The sequence below is a fragment of the Vespa mandarinia genome, chromosome 11 (assembly GCF_050613455.1).
Source record: "Vespa mandarinia isolate Hongniang chromosome 11, ASM5061345v1, whole genome shotgun sequence".
Classification (NCBI taxonomy): Eukaryota; Metazoa; Arthropoda; class Insecta; order Hymenoptera; family Vespidae; genus Vespa; species Vespa mandarinia.
The window spans coordinates 7,631,966-7,647,131 of record NC_140820.1 but is presented as its reverse complement, the minus strand read 5'-3'; the positions used below and the strand labels follow the sequence as shown (position 1 = coordinate 7,647,131).

The window sequence follows — 15,166 nt, the reverse complement described above, 5'->3', positions numbered from 1 at the left end:
AAATTAAACTGAAAGAAATTGCGTACCGATTTGAAATTTTGTGGATTGGTGAAAGAAACATTACGTCAAAAGAGGGCATTGCTGTCACCAGGAACTCACAAGAACTAATCTCGAAACGGCCAATCAACGAAGAACGTATTAATGCGCAAAGGCAAAGAGAACCGCGATCTCGCCGACTGTCAGTCGGTGATGAGAAACGAACACTCTGTAAAAATAAGTACGAGTATCGTGTGATTTCTCGAGCGAACGTATGTACATAGAGTATACGTATACGTGCGTAATTTTCGATTCTTGAATTTGATCTGATTGTGCCTAGCAAAGACGACACACGCGTATTTTCTCTCTCTCGTGCGCGCGATAAATATGACCGAAAGCGGGTTTCGACGTTATGCGACCCGCGTAATACGAGCGCATATATGGCTATAAGAGACGTATAATTTCGTGTTGTATAAATCTCAGCTTTGTTTAATACCACGAAGTAGTGAAGGATCGCTGACAGTGACGGAAGAGCGACCGTTTGCATTTGGAAAGAAATACATTAGAAAAAATAGAGAGGGAGAGAGAGGGAAGAAAATCTATAGACGTCGATCTTTTTCCCTCGAAGTTCGTCTTCACTTTTCCTCTACTGTTATCCGTTTCTTTCTTTCTTTGTCTCTCCCTCCGCCTTGAACCGTCTTTTCTCTCTCTCTCTCTCTCTCTCTCGCTTACCAATCGTTTGGACGTAACCTCTGTGTGTACTGTTCGATCGTCATCTACCTACCGGTGTCGTAAAAGATCCTGTGTCCATAGAATTTTTTCTCAAGTTTGGGGGAAAAGAAAAAAAAAAAGAGATAGGAAAGATTGTCGATCCATCGTAATGTTGATATTAAGATCATTCTCGTCCCGGTCTACGTTCATATTCACATTCTCCTATACGTTACCGTCAATGTCGTCTTTCGCGTCGTGCTAAAAATATGCAACTTTAAGGGAAGAGGCGAACCACACACGTTTATTCCACATCCTGAAAGTGCGGATCGACGTAGCACAAGCTGCGTGCGATAGAAGAGAAGGCAGGCGGCAGTAAAAGAGTTTATGGTGGCAACGGTGGTGGTAGTGGAAGTGTTGGTGTAGTGCTGCTGCTGTTGGTGGTGGAAGAGACGGACGGGGAGGAAGAGGAGGCGGCGGCGACGGCGCCGGAGGACACCTCGTGTGTGCTCGCTCCGAGCGGGTAACCGTCGAAGTGGTAACTTTCTTCTTTGCGGCTAGAAACTATCATCGGGGAAAAATGGCGGACCTAGAGGCGGTGCTAGCGGACGTCAGCTATTTGATGGCCATGGAAAAGAGCAAGTGTACGCCGGCTGCACGCGCTAGCAAGAAGATCGTTCTGCCCGATCCTAGGTATTCCCTTCGACCCAATTTCGTTTTTTCTTCCTTAGTACAATATTCTCTTCTCTCTCTCTCTTTCTCGAATCTCTTCCTTGTAGCTCGAACTCATCCTCCTCTTCCTTCTCCTCCTCCTGCTTTACCTCTCCTTTTTCTATCTTCTCTTCATCCCTCCTCAATCCATTGCCTCTCCACCCCTTCTTTCTCATTCCCTCTCCTGTTACTCGTTCGCTCATTCACCTACTCTTGTTATCTCTCTCCCCTCTATCCCTCTCTTTCCATCTCTCTCTCTCTCTCTCTCTCTCTCTCTCTATATATATATATATATATATATGTATATATATATTCATCTCTATATATATGTATATGTGTGTATATATATATATATATTTCTTTCTTTCTCCATGCTCGCTTACTCACTCACCCACCCTCTTGCTTGCAGACTCACTGATTCAGGTTAAATAGACGAATGTAGGAACCAACAATATATGGCCAAGGTATATACCCATGGATGATACATCGTGATGAGAAGAATACATTAAAAAAAGATCTTTCCATTTACGTCGTTCAATATACGTGCACACGTCGATAGTTAGGACTCCAGAAATAATTTTTCTTGCATCCTATTTTCGCTATTTGCATAAATCTTTAATCTCCGAGTTTATACGTATTTAATTTTTTCATTTATTTCACGCCTATGATTTCGAATATAGATAAAAAAATAATTGTTTGATCTCATGGTTTTTATTTGTGTATGTACAAGTACAAGTTTTTGTTTTGTTATTAAAATTGTTGTTTTTTCTTATTTTTTTTCTCTTATCAAACCAAATATTACAAAATATGAAATAAAGTATAAGGTTTATTTGTATCTTCATTTGAAAAAATTTTTGAATTTTTGTTTTATGAATTTTGTAACAAAATAAATCATGAAAATTAAAATCTTATTTATTATAAATTTACAAATGATTAATTTGAAAGTATTAATAACTATTAAAAAGAATGAACAGAAAGTAATGCATTATAAAAAGCCATGAGTACAAGCATAGCAACCACAAAAATATATTTGATAGAATTTACCAAGGCTGATAAATTATACTACCGTATAAAAATCATATTTTTAAATATATACAAAAAATATAATAAAATTAATGTGATAATATTTTGGATTTAGATTTCTTTTAGTAAACATGTGCATTTACTTAGTAAACTTTTTGTTTTAGTGTGAGAAGCGTAATGCATAAATATCTTGAGAAGAAGAACGAAGTAAATTTCGATAAAATATTTAATCAAATGTTAGGTGTGTATAAATATTATTTCTAATATCTATCTAATTTTTATAAAATTTACATAAAATCTTCTTTTTCAGGTTATCTTTTATTCAAAGACTTCTGTGAAACTGTAGCAGAGGAACCAATTCCACAACTTAGGTTTTATGAAGAGGTTTGCGTTGCCCTACAGAAATTAGTTAAATCTGGTAGAGTTTTATCATATTTTTCTATTCAACTTTATACGAAATTTTTTATTTATGGATTTTAGATTAAAGCTTATGAAAAACTTGAATGCCCTGAAGAAAGGAGAAAACTTGCTAGAGAAATCTATGATAATTTCATCATGAAAGAGTTGCTTGCACATGCACATGTAAGTATATTTTGAATGAATATGCATTAAAAAATAATTTTGAAAAATTATAATATTAATTGACATATTTGTTTATTGTGTTTGTTTTATAGGAATACTCAGCAGAAGCTGTTTCTCACGTACATAAGTACCTTATGAAAAATGAAGTTCCCATTAATTTGTTTGAGGTATATATTATTTCAAGAGAAAAATATATCTCTTAAATATTATATTAAAATTAAAATGATCATTGTTTTAGCCTTATATAGAAGAAATTTTTAATCATTTACGAGGCGAACCATTTAAGAAGTTCTTGGAAAGGTAAGTGGTTGTGTTTATGTGTGTCATATCAATATTAAATAATAAACATATTTAATGCAAATGTATTTTTAGTGATAAATACACTCGTTTTTGTCAGTGGAAGAATTTAGAATTAAACATTCAGGTATAGTCGTGTCATTGTATTTCTAGTAAATTTATATCGGTGAAATTGATCACACGAATTTGTATTTTTACAGCTGACGATGAACGATTTTAGTGTACATCGGATTATAGGAAGAGGTGGATTTGGTGAAGTTTATGGTTGTCGAAAAGCAGATACTGGGAAAATGTATGCTATGAAGTGCCTCGATAAAAAACGTATAAAAATGAAACAGGGTGAAACCTTGGCACTTAACGAAAGGATAATGCTCTCTCTAGTCAGTACTGGGGTAAGAATTGCAATAAGATGTAGTAGAAAATATTGATAACTGTATCATTTCCTTTATATTTAATTGTTATATGTATATTTTAGGTGGATTGCCCATTTATAGTATGTATGACATACGCATTCCACACGCCAGATAAATTATGTTTTATATTGGATTTAATGAATGGAGGTGATTTACATTATCATTTAAGTCAACATGGCGTATTTAACGAGCCAGAAATGAAATTTTATGCAGCCGAAGTAATTCTTGGATTAGAGCATATGCATCGCAGATATATAGTATATCGTGATTTAAAACCAGCAAATATTCTCTTAGATGAACATGGACACGTAAGAATATCAGATTTAGGATTAGCATGTGATTTTTCAAAAAAGAAACCACATGCGAGCGTGTAAGTATAAGAGTATTCTAGATAGCCGAGCTTTTATATTTTTAAACATATCTGATATGTTTAATCTTAATTATATCTTAAAAATAATGATCATCTCTTAGAGGTACACATGGATACATGGCACCGGAAGTTCTTTCAAAAGGTACACCGTATGATTCGAGCGCGGACTGGTTCTCCTTTGGATGTATGTTGTATAAGCTTTTGAAAGGACACAGTCCTTTCAGACAACATAAAACTAAGGATAAACATGAAATTGACCGCATGACTCTCACTATGGTTGGTTTATATTTCAATTACCTAAATATTTATCAAATAATATAGTAATTATAAACACATTTTCCTTTTGAATTTATATTCCAGAATGTAGAATTACCCGAAACATTTTCGAGAGAACTGCGATCGCTTTTAGAAGGTTTACTACAAAGAGACATCAATAGCAGGCTTGGATGTCGTGGAGGAGGAGCTGATGAATTAAAAGAGCATCCATTTTTTAACGGGATAGATTGGCAGCAGGTCTATTTGCAAAAATATACACCTCCTTTAATACCACCTCGTGGAGAAGTGAATGCTGCAGACGCTTTCGATATTGGTTCATTCGATGAGGAAGACACGAAAGGCATCAAACTGACCGATGCTGATCAAGACCTATATAAAAATTTTCCTCTTGTTATTTCTGAAAGGTGGCAAGCTGAAGTAGCCGAAACAGTTTTTGAGACAATTAACAACGAAGCAGATAAGGTATATAATTATAATATAATGCAATAATTTTACTCATATATTGTCATTAAGTTTTCAATAAAAATTACTCGCAGATGGAAAACAAGAAAAAAGCGAAACAAAAATTGCGATTTGATATTGACGACGAAAAAGGTGAAAATTTTTTACGCCACTGCAATATTGTTTTTTGCGGTGTATTTACATCATTAATAAAAATTACAATGTAATTATTTCAGGCTCTGATTGTATTTTACACGGATATATAAAAAAATTAGGAGGTCCTTTTGCAAGCGCTTGGCAGACACGTTATGCTAAGTTATACCCAAATCGATTAGAGTTGCATCCAGAATCTGCTACAAAACCTGAACTCGTATTCCTAGATCAGGTTGATATTTCATTATATTTCACTGTATTTTATGTTACATGAAATTTTTTTACTTTTCTACCTTTGTTTTTTTTCCATTTGTACAACGTAAATAACGGATAAGAAATATTTACGAATTTTTAGATAGAGGAAGTTGGAGCTGACCTACAGCATGTAAAAGGAGAACAATGTATTGTTGTTCGTACGAAGGATGCCAAAATTGTACTTACGAATCCTGTAAGTCACTTAACTTATTCGATTAAGCGCTCAAATTCACGTGCATACATGAACATATTTTAAGAATGTTACAATATATAAATGAAAAAAATGTAAGATATAGTTTAAATCTTTAATGGATTAATGAATATTTTCTATAGGACGAGATAAGTTTAAAAGAGTGGGCATTGTCATTAAGATCAGCACACAAATGTTCGATGGAGATGCTCGGTAATATGGCAAGAAAAGCTGGCAAGATTTATGGGACTGAACGTGATGCCGTGATTCCGGCGATGCAGCGTTCAACGAACGGCAACTAGCCCATTATTAGTATGTGTGCATCGACATACTCCAGTCCCACTGCCCCGCAGCAACAGCAGCAGCAACTTTTTTTATACTAAGAAATAATGGCAAAGAAGAATAAGATAAGAAGAAAAAAAAGAAAATTAGAACGGGCACGTTACGTTAGAAGAGCTCGTTGGATTTTCTGTAATTTAAAACTGAGACATCTTTCCCATCTCACACCCTCCTCCCCCAACTTTTGCCCTAATCTCAATTCCAATATACCACATATGGATGATACAAATCGTCCCCAAAGAAGAAGTTCCCTTGTATGGCGGTTAGTACCGCACTGTATAGAGACTCTAGAAAGTAGTGTCGTTTAATAACATACAAGGGCCGAGAGTGAGTCCACACTTAGACTTGGGCGTTCTAGTTTATTCGCTCGGATGCATAGCGTCACGTCATTATATTTGTACGTTAGCTCTATGTGCAATGTGACGTAGTAAACTAGCGACCGAAATCATCGACACACGCAACAGCATACGAAGATTATGGTGATGAAGGAGAAGTTCACGCGATAAAGAAAACAATCACGAAATGAACTTGATAATATGTTATAATATCATTATTACACCACGGAAATCGTATTCTAATTACTCTTCCGCGTTGTACTGTTCATTTACTTAATTTATTTACACAATGCAGGACGGTTTTATATTATCTCTAAGGATAACAAAAAAAAAACGATTTATTATTTATTATGTTATTGTACTAAGAAAGATAAAAAGAAAAATAGAGCGAGTATGTATGTACGTAGGTGTATATGTGGTATGTATGACGCATGCTTGTATGTTAGAACGAACGAAAGAAAGAAAAAGAGTAAAAGAGAAATCGTATATTGTTGTAACTGTGTACGCTTGGGTAGATGTAATACGTGCATCTACCCTGGCAATAAAACATGCGACGAACGTAATGAACAAGCTTCATTTTTATTTTAATTTTTCCATTTATAACATCGACTAATATTATCTATTACGAATTTCTCTCAATAGAAGAGCCAACTGAGAATCTACGCTGATCGAATCAAGTCGTCTTTCCAACATTTCGAAGTCCAGCCTTTCTAACCACGTAGGAGGATCAATTTGTTTGGTTGGAAGAGGACATAACAATCTTTCTGCTGCTGCACATACGCCACACCAGGTTCGAAAGTTTAACGGTTCGGAAATATTCCCTAGAAAGCTGTTGAAACGTGCTTGCTGTTCATCAGTCAGTGTCCTCCCAATTGCATCTTGAAGAGCTTCTTGAACATCGTTTGGGGAAATGTATCGGCTCCCTTGTAAGGTTTCCTCATGGAACCTGATAAAAGTTCGACTGTATATTAACTTTCTTCCGGGATTCACGAAGACGTGCCTGCTCAGATAAACTAGTACCGTGATTCCTAAAAAGAGATTCTTACATCATACATCGATAATTATTTGTATTATTTTTATATTATATTTCGTACCTTTAAAAAAAAAACAAAGAAAATGTTATGCATATACATACCACGTAAACTTTGGCTATCTAGAATCTCAAAACGAGCAGTTTGTCGTGAAAATACACGTGGTACATCTTGCATCGGTGATACTGAAGTTCGGCACGTTCCACGCAAAGCGAAATGAGTTTCACCTTTAACTTTTAGAGCCTCTTCGAATGCAATTTTTCTCTGAAATTTTTTTTTTCGTACATATTAAATAAATTCGGTTATATTTTGATTAAAAATTGTTCTTTCTAATCTTTTTTTTCTCTCTCTCACTCTTATATTTTTAAAATAATAATTTACCTTCATCGAAAATTCCGCTTCGACTTTATCGCGATTTAATTCTCTGCACAAATGTTTCAGAATTTCTATCGGTATAAAACTGGAATGCATCGTCTGTTCTACCAAAGAAACCATTACTTTTTCCGAAGATACTACCGTATAAGAATCACCAGTAAGCGGATGAACTCTGTAAACAATAGTTTCATTTAATTGCACAATATAACGCGTTTTTATACATTATGCAGAACAATTATATAATCATACTGCTTTTGTTAGTCGTACAAGTACATATACAACGTAGTAAGTACATATTTATAAAAATTTATACATATAGGATAGTGGTATGTGTGTGTGTGTGTGCGCGCGCGCGTGCATACAGAGTTCTCAACAAAAGTGTCCACCAAGATTATTATGAAATCTAACGATTTTTTTTTTTTAAAACGCCAAGATAGGTCCTTATAATTTCACTCATTTCAGACTAAACCTTTAAGGAGGATGACAATCCTATCAAAAATCTTAAATAGTAACAGAGGTCAAATAGCATATCCTTTAAAAGATCTTTTAATTCTTTTTACAATGATGCTATTTTTTTTTAATTTTGAGTTAATAATTTCTGAGAAAATGCATTTCAAAGTTTCAGATTGAAAACAACTTCTATTTTATTAAACATTTAAAATATGTATTGCCGTTCATGCAGTAATAAAATCTTTGTTCAATGTTATATCGAATTATTCACAGTACATCCAGTCTAATTCGCAGTAAATCCAATCTAATCTTCTAATAAAATCTAAAGTTCTAATGACACTGATTGAGAGGCATATATTCTGGATTGTAAATATCCCCATAGAAAAAAATCAAAAGGTGTAAATTATCGGGAAAATGATGGTTTAGAAACTGTCATATTGGAGCTGTATAGTATGAAGAAGTTACATCGTGTTGAAAACACACTTTTTCCGACATACTAAAGTCATTTTGAATAATTTCTATGATCAATGAATAAATCTAGCTCTCAAATAAATCAAAATACAACTCTTTTGTCAAATTATTTAAGAAGTGTAAATCAACAATTTTATTACTGAAGATACGAGTTTACAAATTCACCAAAATACATTGGATGTACTATAGAATTGAGTAACATTGAACAAAGACTTTATTACTGCATGGAATTCAGCGATACACATTTTGAATATTTAACAAAATGGAAGTTATGTTCAACCTGAAATTCGAAATGCATTAACTAGGGAATTATTGATTCAAAATTAAAAAAAAATAGTACCATTGTAAAAAAATTAAAAGATTTTTCAAATGATATGCTATTTGACCCTTGATGGATAAATATATGATGAAAAGCTATTTTTATCTTTAAAAAAATAAAAAAAGAATAAAAATGACTTTCCTCAGCGTTTTAAAAAAAAATCACTATATTTTATAATAGTTTCGGTAAGCACTTCGTTGGGACACTTTGTATATATATATATATATGTATATAAATGACGAAACTAACGAAATTCGTCTGGATTCATTTTCAGTTTGCGAGATCTGTGTTTCTGGTGGTTCAAATGGATCCCGAACTTCCGTCTGTTGTCCATAAATCGAATTTCTTCTGCATTTCCTTTTACGTAATTTTTTTCCTCGCCTTCGTACAACCGTAGGTTCATCACTGCTGTTGTTAACATCGTTGTTTATGATCTTAAGATGATACATTTTTATGAATGAAATATGAATTATTAAATTAACATCAATTATAAATAAGTATATACAAAGCTTTACCGTTTCACAGGTTTCAACATTCAAGGAAGAAGGAAAAACAAATGGTACTGGACGTGTTACCGAAGCAAAAGATCGACGTCGAGATAACGGTTTACTGCTGATGATCTGACTCTTTCTAGGGACTGGTAGAACTTCTAAAGTCAATGCATGCCAAGTGAAAGTTTCATTGTCCTAAAAAAGATAGCAAATTTACTGACCATCGTGTCTTATATGAAACATTGAGATTGGTGAGATTCAACGAAGTACATAATTAAATAAAATCATATAATCAAAGTAAATTATAAAATTGTAGAATGAGTGTATTTCGTTGTACGATAAACTATTACACGTACAATTCACTGTGCGATGGATTGTCATGCAATTTTTTTTTTTAAGTTAATACAATCACAGGATTGAGTACGTGAAAGAGAAATGTTTAACAAACCAATTGGGGCTGTGATTTGGCTCGCAAATCCAAAACTAATGTAGTGCGTTCTCGTGGATTGTATATAATTGCTGAAGGATCGTTTTGAATAGGACGACTCGACATTGTCGTTGCTTGCACACTAACAAGAGTAGGTGCCGGTGTAAGAGGTCGAGAATCGGTCTCCGTATATTTCCGGAATAACTCTTCCGGAACAGTTATAGCGTCAACGTTAATTTTCTTAATATCTACATTTCCTGAATCAACGGTAACATCTCTTTTGCCGGCAGCTAATAATCTAGCACGAATCATTTCCATTTCTTCTGATAATAATAAAGCTTTACCTTCGCTTGCCTGCAATAGAATGAAAAGTGGAACGAATATTGTCACCGTATGACCATCGTAAATATAAATAATCATTCCATATTTTAAAGGAATTTTCCAAGTCTTGGTTATGTAATTATTATCTCATAACAAATATATAAATTCATAAAATTCATTTTTTTTACCCATGTGTCCTTCGCACGACGCACTACTTCTTTGGCTTCATTGTCTACAGGATGATTACATAATACGGAGCATCCATAAGAATAGGGATTAAAAAGGCCAGCGTAAGGTCGAAGGGCGAAGGGTGCTGGGTTTGTATGTCCTGAAAGTTCTACATGCTGCGTGCAAAAGTTATTCTCATGATTATATCGATCGTTTCATTTACAACCAGAATATATAACGAAAGAAATGGAATTAGATTAAATTATTTTGAAATAATTTATTTCTAATTTCTATTAATGTTTTCAATTGGTAATTCATTTCGAGTAAGGTAAGAATGTTTTCGTAATTGTATGTTCAGATAAGGTGGATCATTGCAAGAATTACGAACATACAAAGAATATAGTAGCAGGGTAGCATCATGTTAAAAGAGAACGATGGAGCCACCGTCTCTTCAAGATTTTCTTTCGTGATCAGTCTACTACCTCATATGTCCAAAATACAATTTTGCGGTCTTCAAGGCGTTGCAGAATTAGAAATATTTCACTTTTCATATTAACATATCAAATATAAATTTATTTATAAAAAAAAACCAATAATTATCATCGTCCAATGAAAAAAAAAAAAAAACTTGAATTAAAAATAGGCGCAATTAAAAATAAAGAAACTTTCCAATGAAATTCGTCATCGAATAAGTATACCTGCGGTTTATTTCTATAAATAGGTCGAACACGTGCAGAGATGAGACCAGTGGCACTTGCGATTCCAGGCATTTAGTGGTCACTTTTCTCAATTGAATATATCGTGATACTTGTATGTACGTTGACATACGCGTACCTTGCACTTCATTGTTGCACAAATAACATCCTACCTTTCGAAAGATCATTCGTTGCTTAGTACCACGTTGCTATGTGAATTTGATGGGTCGATTAAGTCGATGCAGAAATACATATATATATTATGTGTTACACGATCGATGTAATGGACCCCGATATGTCTAATACATATTTATACTTTTATTAACATTTAAGTATAAAATAAGTTTCATACTTTTTATTGATAGAAATATAGTAGAGATCCTTTTGATTCTTCCACATAATGTTTAATCAAATCTTACAAAATACAATAATATAACATTAACAAATAATTCTTATCATGAAAATATTTTCGCTTATAATAAAGAAAAAAAAAATGTATATATATATATATATACATATATATGGCTAGAAAATTTCACGTTTTTTATTTTTTTCATATATTAAGTAATCCATTTCTCGATACGAACTCGATAGGAAATAATACGAGAATTCTTCGAAATATAAATGGTACAATTTTATTTAATTCGTTTATATTCTTGATAAAATGGATCCTCCAGCTTGAAACCTTTGTATTTCTTCTTGTATTTCAAACCAGTGACGAGAGTCGAGCTGAGCGGAAAAGCCGTCTTGCCACCAAACATCGTGTCTGTATCTGAGAGAATATTATCGATTGAGTAGCTGTTTAAACGGCGCATGGTTCATAGCTATATATACATAGTTATAGAAAACATTCCAATCGTTACCATGTATTCTAAATAATCTCACATTTTTTTCAAATATTAATTACACGATATAGACATGGTAGTATAATAAATACTGTATCATGGTATATTGGTATATTGATGAAATGTTGAGTTTACCAGGATGGAAACGATGGTATTCATATTGTACGTGTAAGTTCTTCGGAAGCTGCATCCTTCGTAATGTTTCGAGTGGTGTGGCAGTGTCCACCGGAGTATGATAAAATTCTTTTAGACCTCCTGATATAGAATAATACGTAAAAATGTATGTGAAAACATTTTTAATTAGGAAAATACATCGGTACGTTATTAATCAAGCATGAAAACGTATATAAACGTATTTCATAATCAAATTGATCATTTGTATACATAAGAAGCTTGTTCGAAGAAGAGCTACTTTATGTTTGATTATTTTTCTGTTCGTAAATTTCGGGAAATTAATTTTAAAAGATAAAAATGGTGACGTAAGATCTTACAAAATTCTGATTGGATCGTATCGATATAGTAGTACAAATATCAGCGAATAAAAATTTAGTGAGCTTCAGTTCACGAAGGCTGAATTCACAAATAGTTTTATGTTCTAGAATGAATTTTCCAAAATATATACATTTCAATATGACGTTGAGAAAAACGAAAGGAAAAAATAAAAAAATAAAAAGGAAAATCTTCGTATATTTTTCTACTCATTGTCAGACAATAGCTATTGCAAAATTTGATGGCATATGAAAACAAATGTTAAGACAATATATACTCACCGACCGTTTCGATTATGCAAAGCAACGAATTTGGCACGGAATGCTTGAACTCTTCCGCACAGGCTGCAAAGATTTTAAAGCGCGAAAGACCGCCCTCGAGCTTCGCCTCGTCCCTCGTCGAGATTTGTTGGCCCGCACAGATTTTGTCAATCCGTTCATTTACGTCGGAAGGTGGATCGTATGACTTTATTGATCGAAGAAATCTAAAAAGAAAAATGATAAGCAGCGTGTTACTATTAACTCAGCTTCCGAAAGATCGTTCGACAAATTGAGTCAATTAAACGTTAATTTTAACAAAAATACAGATGAATTAGCAATGAATTAATGTCATTCAATTTACAGTTTTTTTCGAAGAAATCACGAAAAGTTTTCCACCTTTTTGCAATTGTATCTACGAACGTCACGTTCATGTCCATAATTAGAATCAAGAAACAATTTCAACAGGTATACGGTGCATACAATGATTTTAATTTATTTGCATAGCAATGGAATGATCCATTTTTGTTCGACGCAAGTTAGGACAAATTTTTTCTAAAAAAAGTCTACACAAATACATTTCTCATGAAGAATATAATAGATGATATCCTATCGCTAGTAAGAATTCTATTATATCATAAAGTTCTCTCGAGCTTCCAAATAGTATACAGATCAGTCGATTATTTCTCGCTTGTAAAGTCTCATTATATGCTACGCCGTCGAAGTAGAAGAACGTCCCTTTATCTTTCATAAAGGCGTTGTTCTATTCTAACGGTTCTCTAGATCTTGGTCTCTTACATTGCGAAAACTTTTATAGTCTATACATGGACATCGAGAAGCAATGTAACCCACCCTGCCTTCTATATACTTCAGCAAACCCTTAGGCGTTAGCATGTCTATTCTATTTCGAGATGGAATCGTTTTTGTTGACGATGCGATTGATTTTACATGGGACTCATCAATATCCCAAAGTCGAGATTATCGTGTTATATTACTGTGTTAAACAACATTTTTCTATTACATGTATGTACTTTATAAAAGAGCTAAGCGCAGTCTGCTAAAACGGTCGACGATATGACGTCCCGTTGGCGAGGGTAGAAGGTGGTAACGATGGTGTCGCACACTAGATGAAGGGAGGATCGGCACGGAGTGAAGGGAGAGGGAATAGGAGATCGATGTCCACCGATAGGATGGTAGTGCCCTCAAGTGCACCCTTGTGAAGTACGTTACTGAACGATAGCAGTGCTGTACTATGAAAACTACGTGCCCCTTACTTCAACGAGCCAAAAGATAATATTTTTTAGATTCTAGGCCATGTAGAAATCTAACACCGAAATGACGTTAAAATTATGAGCAGAGTTTTCGACAAATTTTATAAGAAACGATAAGTTGATAAATTAGTCGATTTATGTATTGTAAAATATAGTCACGAAATATTCCATTCAACTAGCGCATCTCGTCTGGTTAGAAGACTCTTACATAGTTGTGTGTGAGCAGAATATAACAAAGCAATGAAAAAGAAAGAAAAAAGAAAAAAGAAAGAAAAAAAGAAAGAAAGAGGGAGAACGCACGCGATAGTGAGAGAGAGAGAGAGAGAGAGAGAGAGAGAGAGAGAGAGAGAGAGAAAGAGAGAGAAAGAGAGAAAGAAAGAGAGAAAGGAGAACGGACGTCTTCCACATACCGTGTTGACAGGTAGACGCAAGACGATTGCTACGTTTCTCGATGTCTCGCGTATTTCGTGAGAAAAAAAAGGGTCAGTGCACTTTCAGCATTTTTTCGAAATTTTGTAGAGATAGATTTCCGTTCATCATTCATTGTTATTAAAACCGATATAAATATAAGAATAATTCCAAAAAAATCTATACGAAAAATGGAATAAAATCGATCATTGAAATTATTCAGTATCTGATCAATTTTGTGAACAGGGCACTGGAGGTCACTCGAGCCAGCCCTAAAAAGTCGTAGACGATCGGAACACGATTTGTGCGCTCGGATAGGCTCGGTCGTTGTGTAAGTAGTGGGAGACAAGCAAAGGAGGTGGGAGAGGAGAGCAGTATGGCCGCAGCCCGTTCTCAGGCGGTTGACCAGCTGCGCGACGTAACGTGACGAAATTACGTTTCGTTCGAAAGCGATTGACCGCTTACCCTTTCGCGGAAAGAGACTTCCTGGTAGCTTCCAACTTCGGATTCTGCTTCAAGGCATCGTTAGCGGAACTCAGCTTACTCGCGAAGCGCGCAACGTCGCGACGTGCGTTCGTCGTCTGCGATAAAGAAAAAAAGTGAATAAGAAAGAAAAACCGATATAGAAAAGGAGTATAAATAAGAGAGAAAGAGAAAGAGACAGAGAGAGAGGGGGGAGGAGAGAGGGAGAGAGAGAAAGAGAGAGATAAATTAAAAATGATGGTGACACATAGTTGGTGTCTGTGTCTAGTGTTAAGAACGGTCGGATTAAAGTATCCGGTCGACATATAGTGGAAATGTCGTTCGTGAAGTGTTGAAAAGAAAAAAAAATAACATATTAGGAGTTTTTCTTACTAACCGTAGTGACCGCAAATAGCGCGGACGTACTTTTAAACGGAATCCTGTATGAGGCATGCCTGATGAGCGCCGCCATATTTTTCATCGTCGACCGTCGGAGAGAGAAACGAAACGGAGCGCACGCAGCAGCGGCAGCAGCAACCAGCAGAAATATCGGGACTGATCGTAAGGGGTCGCCTCGGGCGGCTGCGCTTGTTGTTTCCCATCGTCCGCCATTTTAC

General features: G+C 34.7%; 3 protein-coding genes across 8 annotated transcripts; 1 reads left to right on the top strand and 2 right to left on the bottom strand.

Annotated features, from left to right (window-relative positions):
* The first annotated feature begins 125 nt into the window (after positions 1–125).
* On the top strand, positions 126–6,367 carry Gprk1 (G protein-coupled receptor kinase 1). Of its 3 annotated transcripts, none has more exons than XM_085660226.1 (16): positions 126–248; positions 967–1,377; positions 2,583–2,659; positions 2,729–2,802; positions 2,899–3,000; positions 3,093–3,167; positions 3,239–3,300; positions 3,373–3,424; positions 3,498–3,689; positions 3,773–4,080; positions 4,182–4,356; positions 4,441–4,818; positions 4,893–4,950; positions 5,034–5,182; positions 5,306–5,398; positions 5,539–6,367. In XM_085660226.1, the coding sequence occupies exons 2-16, from the start codon at positions 1,265–1,267 to the stop codon at positions 5,695–5,697; spliced, it is 2,067 nt and encodes a 688-aa protein (XP_085516352.1). In that variant the 5' UTR covers positions 126–248; positions 967–1,264; the 3' UTR covers positions 5,698–6,367. The 3 variants fall into 3 exon arrangements, with proteins under 3 accessions (XP_085516352.1, XP_035739207.1, XP_035739208.1); XM_035883314.2 differs by adding an exon at positions 1,805–1,859 and having other exon boundaries at positions 128–1,377; XM_035883315.2 differs by lacking the exons at positions 126–248; positions 967–1,377; positions 2,583–2,659; positions 2,729–2,802 and adding an exon at positions 2,818–2,836.
* Positions 6,368–6,684: 317 nt separating this feature from the next.
* On the bottom strand, positions 6,685–11,005 carry LOC118449103 (uncharacterized). Of its 3 annotated transcripts, none has more exons than XM_035883317.2 (8): positions 10,821–11,005; positions 10,143–10,298; positions 9,655–9,987; positions 9,231–9,401; positions 8,965–9,149; positions 7,482–7,647; positions 7,205–7,364; positions 6,685–7,097 (listed from the first exon to the last, which is right to left on the bottom strand). In XM_035883317.2, exons 1-8 carry the CDS (start codon positions 10,890–10,892, stop codon positions 6,685–6,687), a joined length of 1,656 nt encoding a protein of 551 aa, XP_035739210.1. In that variant the 5' UTR covers positions 10,893–11,005. The 3 variants fall into 3 exon arrangements, with proteins under 3 accessions (XP_035739210.1, XP_085516353.1, XP_085516354.1); XM_085660227.1 differs by having other exon boundaries at positions 9,291–9,401; XM_085660228.1 differs by having other exon boundaries at positions 6,795–7,015.
* A 152-nt stretch (positions 11,006–11,157) lies between these two features.
* Positions 11,158–15,115, bottom strand: mRpL50 (mitochondrial ribosomal protein L50). 2 transcript variants are annotated; one of them, XM_085660426.1, is made up of 5 exons: positions 14,976–15,115; positions 14,553–14,668; positions 12,433–12,635; positions 11,798–11,917; positions 11,158–11,589 (listed from the first exon to the last, which is right to left on the bottom strand). In XM_085660426.1, exons 1-5 carry the CDS (start codon positions 15,000–15,002, stop codon positions 11,453–11,455), a joined length of 603 nt encoding a protein of 200 aa, XP_085516552.1. In that variant the 5' UTR covers positions 15,003–15,115; the 3' UTR covers positions 11,158–11,452. The 2 variants fall into 2 exon arrangements, with proteins under 2 accessions (XP_085516552.1, XP_035739220.2); XM_035883327.2 differs by having other exon boundaries at positions 14,947–15,082.
* Positions 15,116–15,166: the final 51 nt, after the last annotated feature.

Excerpts from the sequence above, each read along its gene's own strand:
- Gprk1 (XM_085660226.1), top strand. The coding sequence starts at position 1,265 with ATGGCGGACCTAGAGGCGGTGCTAGCGGACGTCAGCTATTTGATGGCC. Across the intron at positions 3,690-3,772 it reads TCTCTCTAGTCAGTACTGGG|GTGGATTGCCCATTTATAGT; the intron begins GTAAGAATTGCA and ends TGTATATTTTAG. Across the intron at positions 5,183-5,305 it reads AACTCGTATTCCTAGATCAG|ATAGAGGAAGTTGGAGCTGA; the intron begins GTTGATATTTCA and ends ACGAATTTTTAG.
- LOC118449103 (XM_035883317.2), bottom strand. The coding sequence starts at position 10,892 with ATGCCTGGAATCGCAAGTGCCACTGGTCTCATCTCTGCACGTGTTCGA. Across the intron at positions 9,988-10,142 it reads GTCGTGCGAAGGACACATGG|GCAAGCGAAGGTAAAGCTTT; the intron begins GTAAAAAAAATG and ends ATTCTATTGCAG. Across the intron at positions 9,402-9,654 it reads CCAAATCACAGCCCCAATTG|GACAATGAAACTTTCACTTG; the intron begins GTTTGTTAAACA and ends TATCTTTTTTAG.
- mRpL50 (XM_035883327.2), bottom strand. The coding sequence starts at position 15,030 with ATGAAAAATATGGCGGCGCTCATCAGGCATGCCTCATACAGGATTCCG. Across the intron at positions 12,636-14,552 it reads AAGTCTCTTTCCGCGAAAGG|ATTTCTTCGATCAATAAAGT; the intron begins GTAAGCGGTCAA and ends TTTTCTTTTTAG. Across the intron at positions 11,590-11,797 it reads ATACCATCGTTTCCATCCTG|ATACAGACACGATGTTTGGT; the intron begins GTAAACTCAACA and ends ATATTCTCTCAG.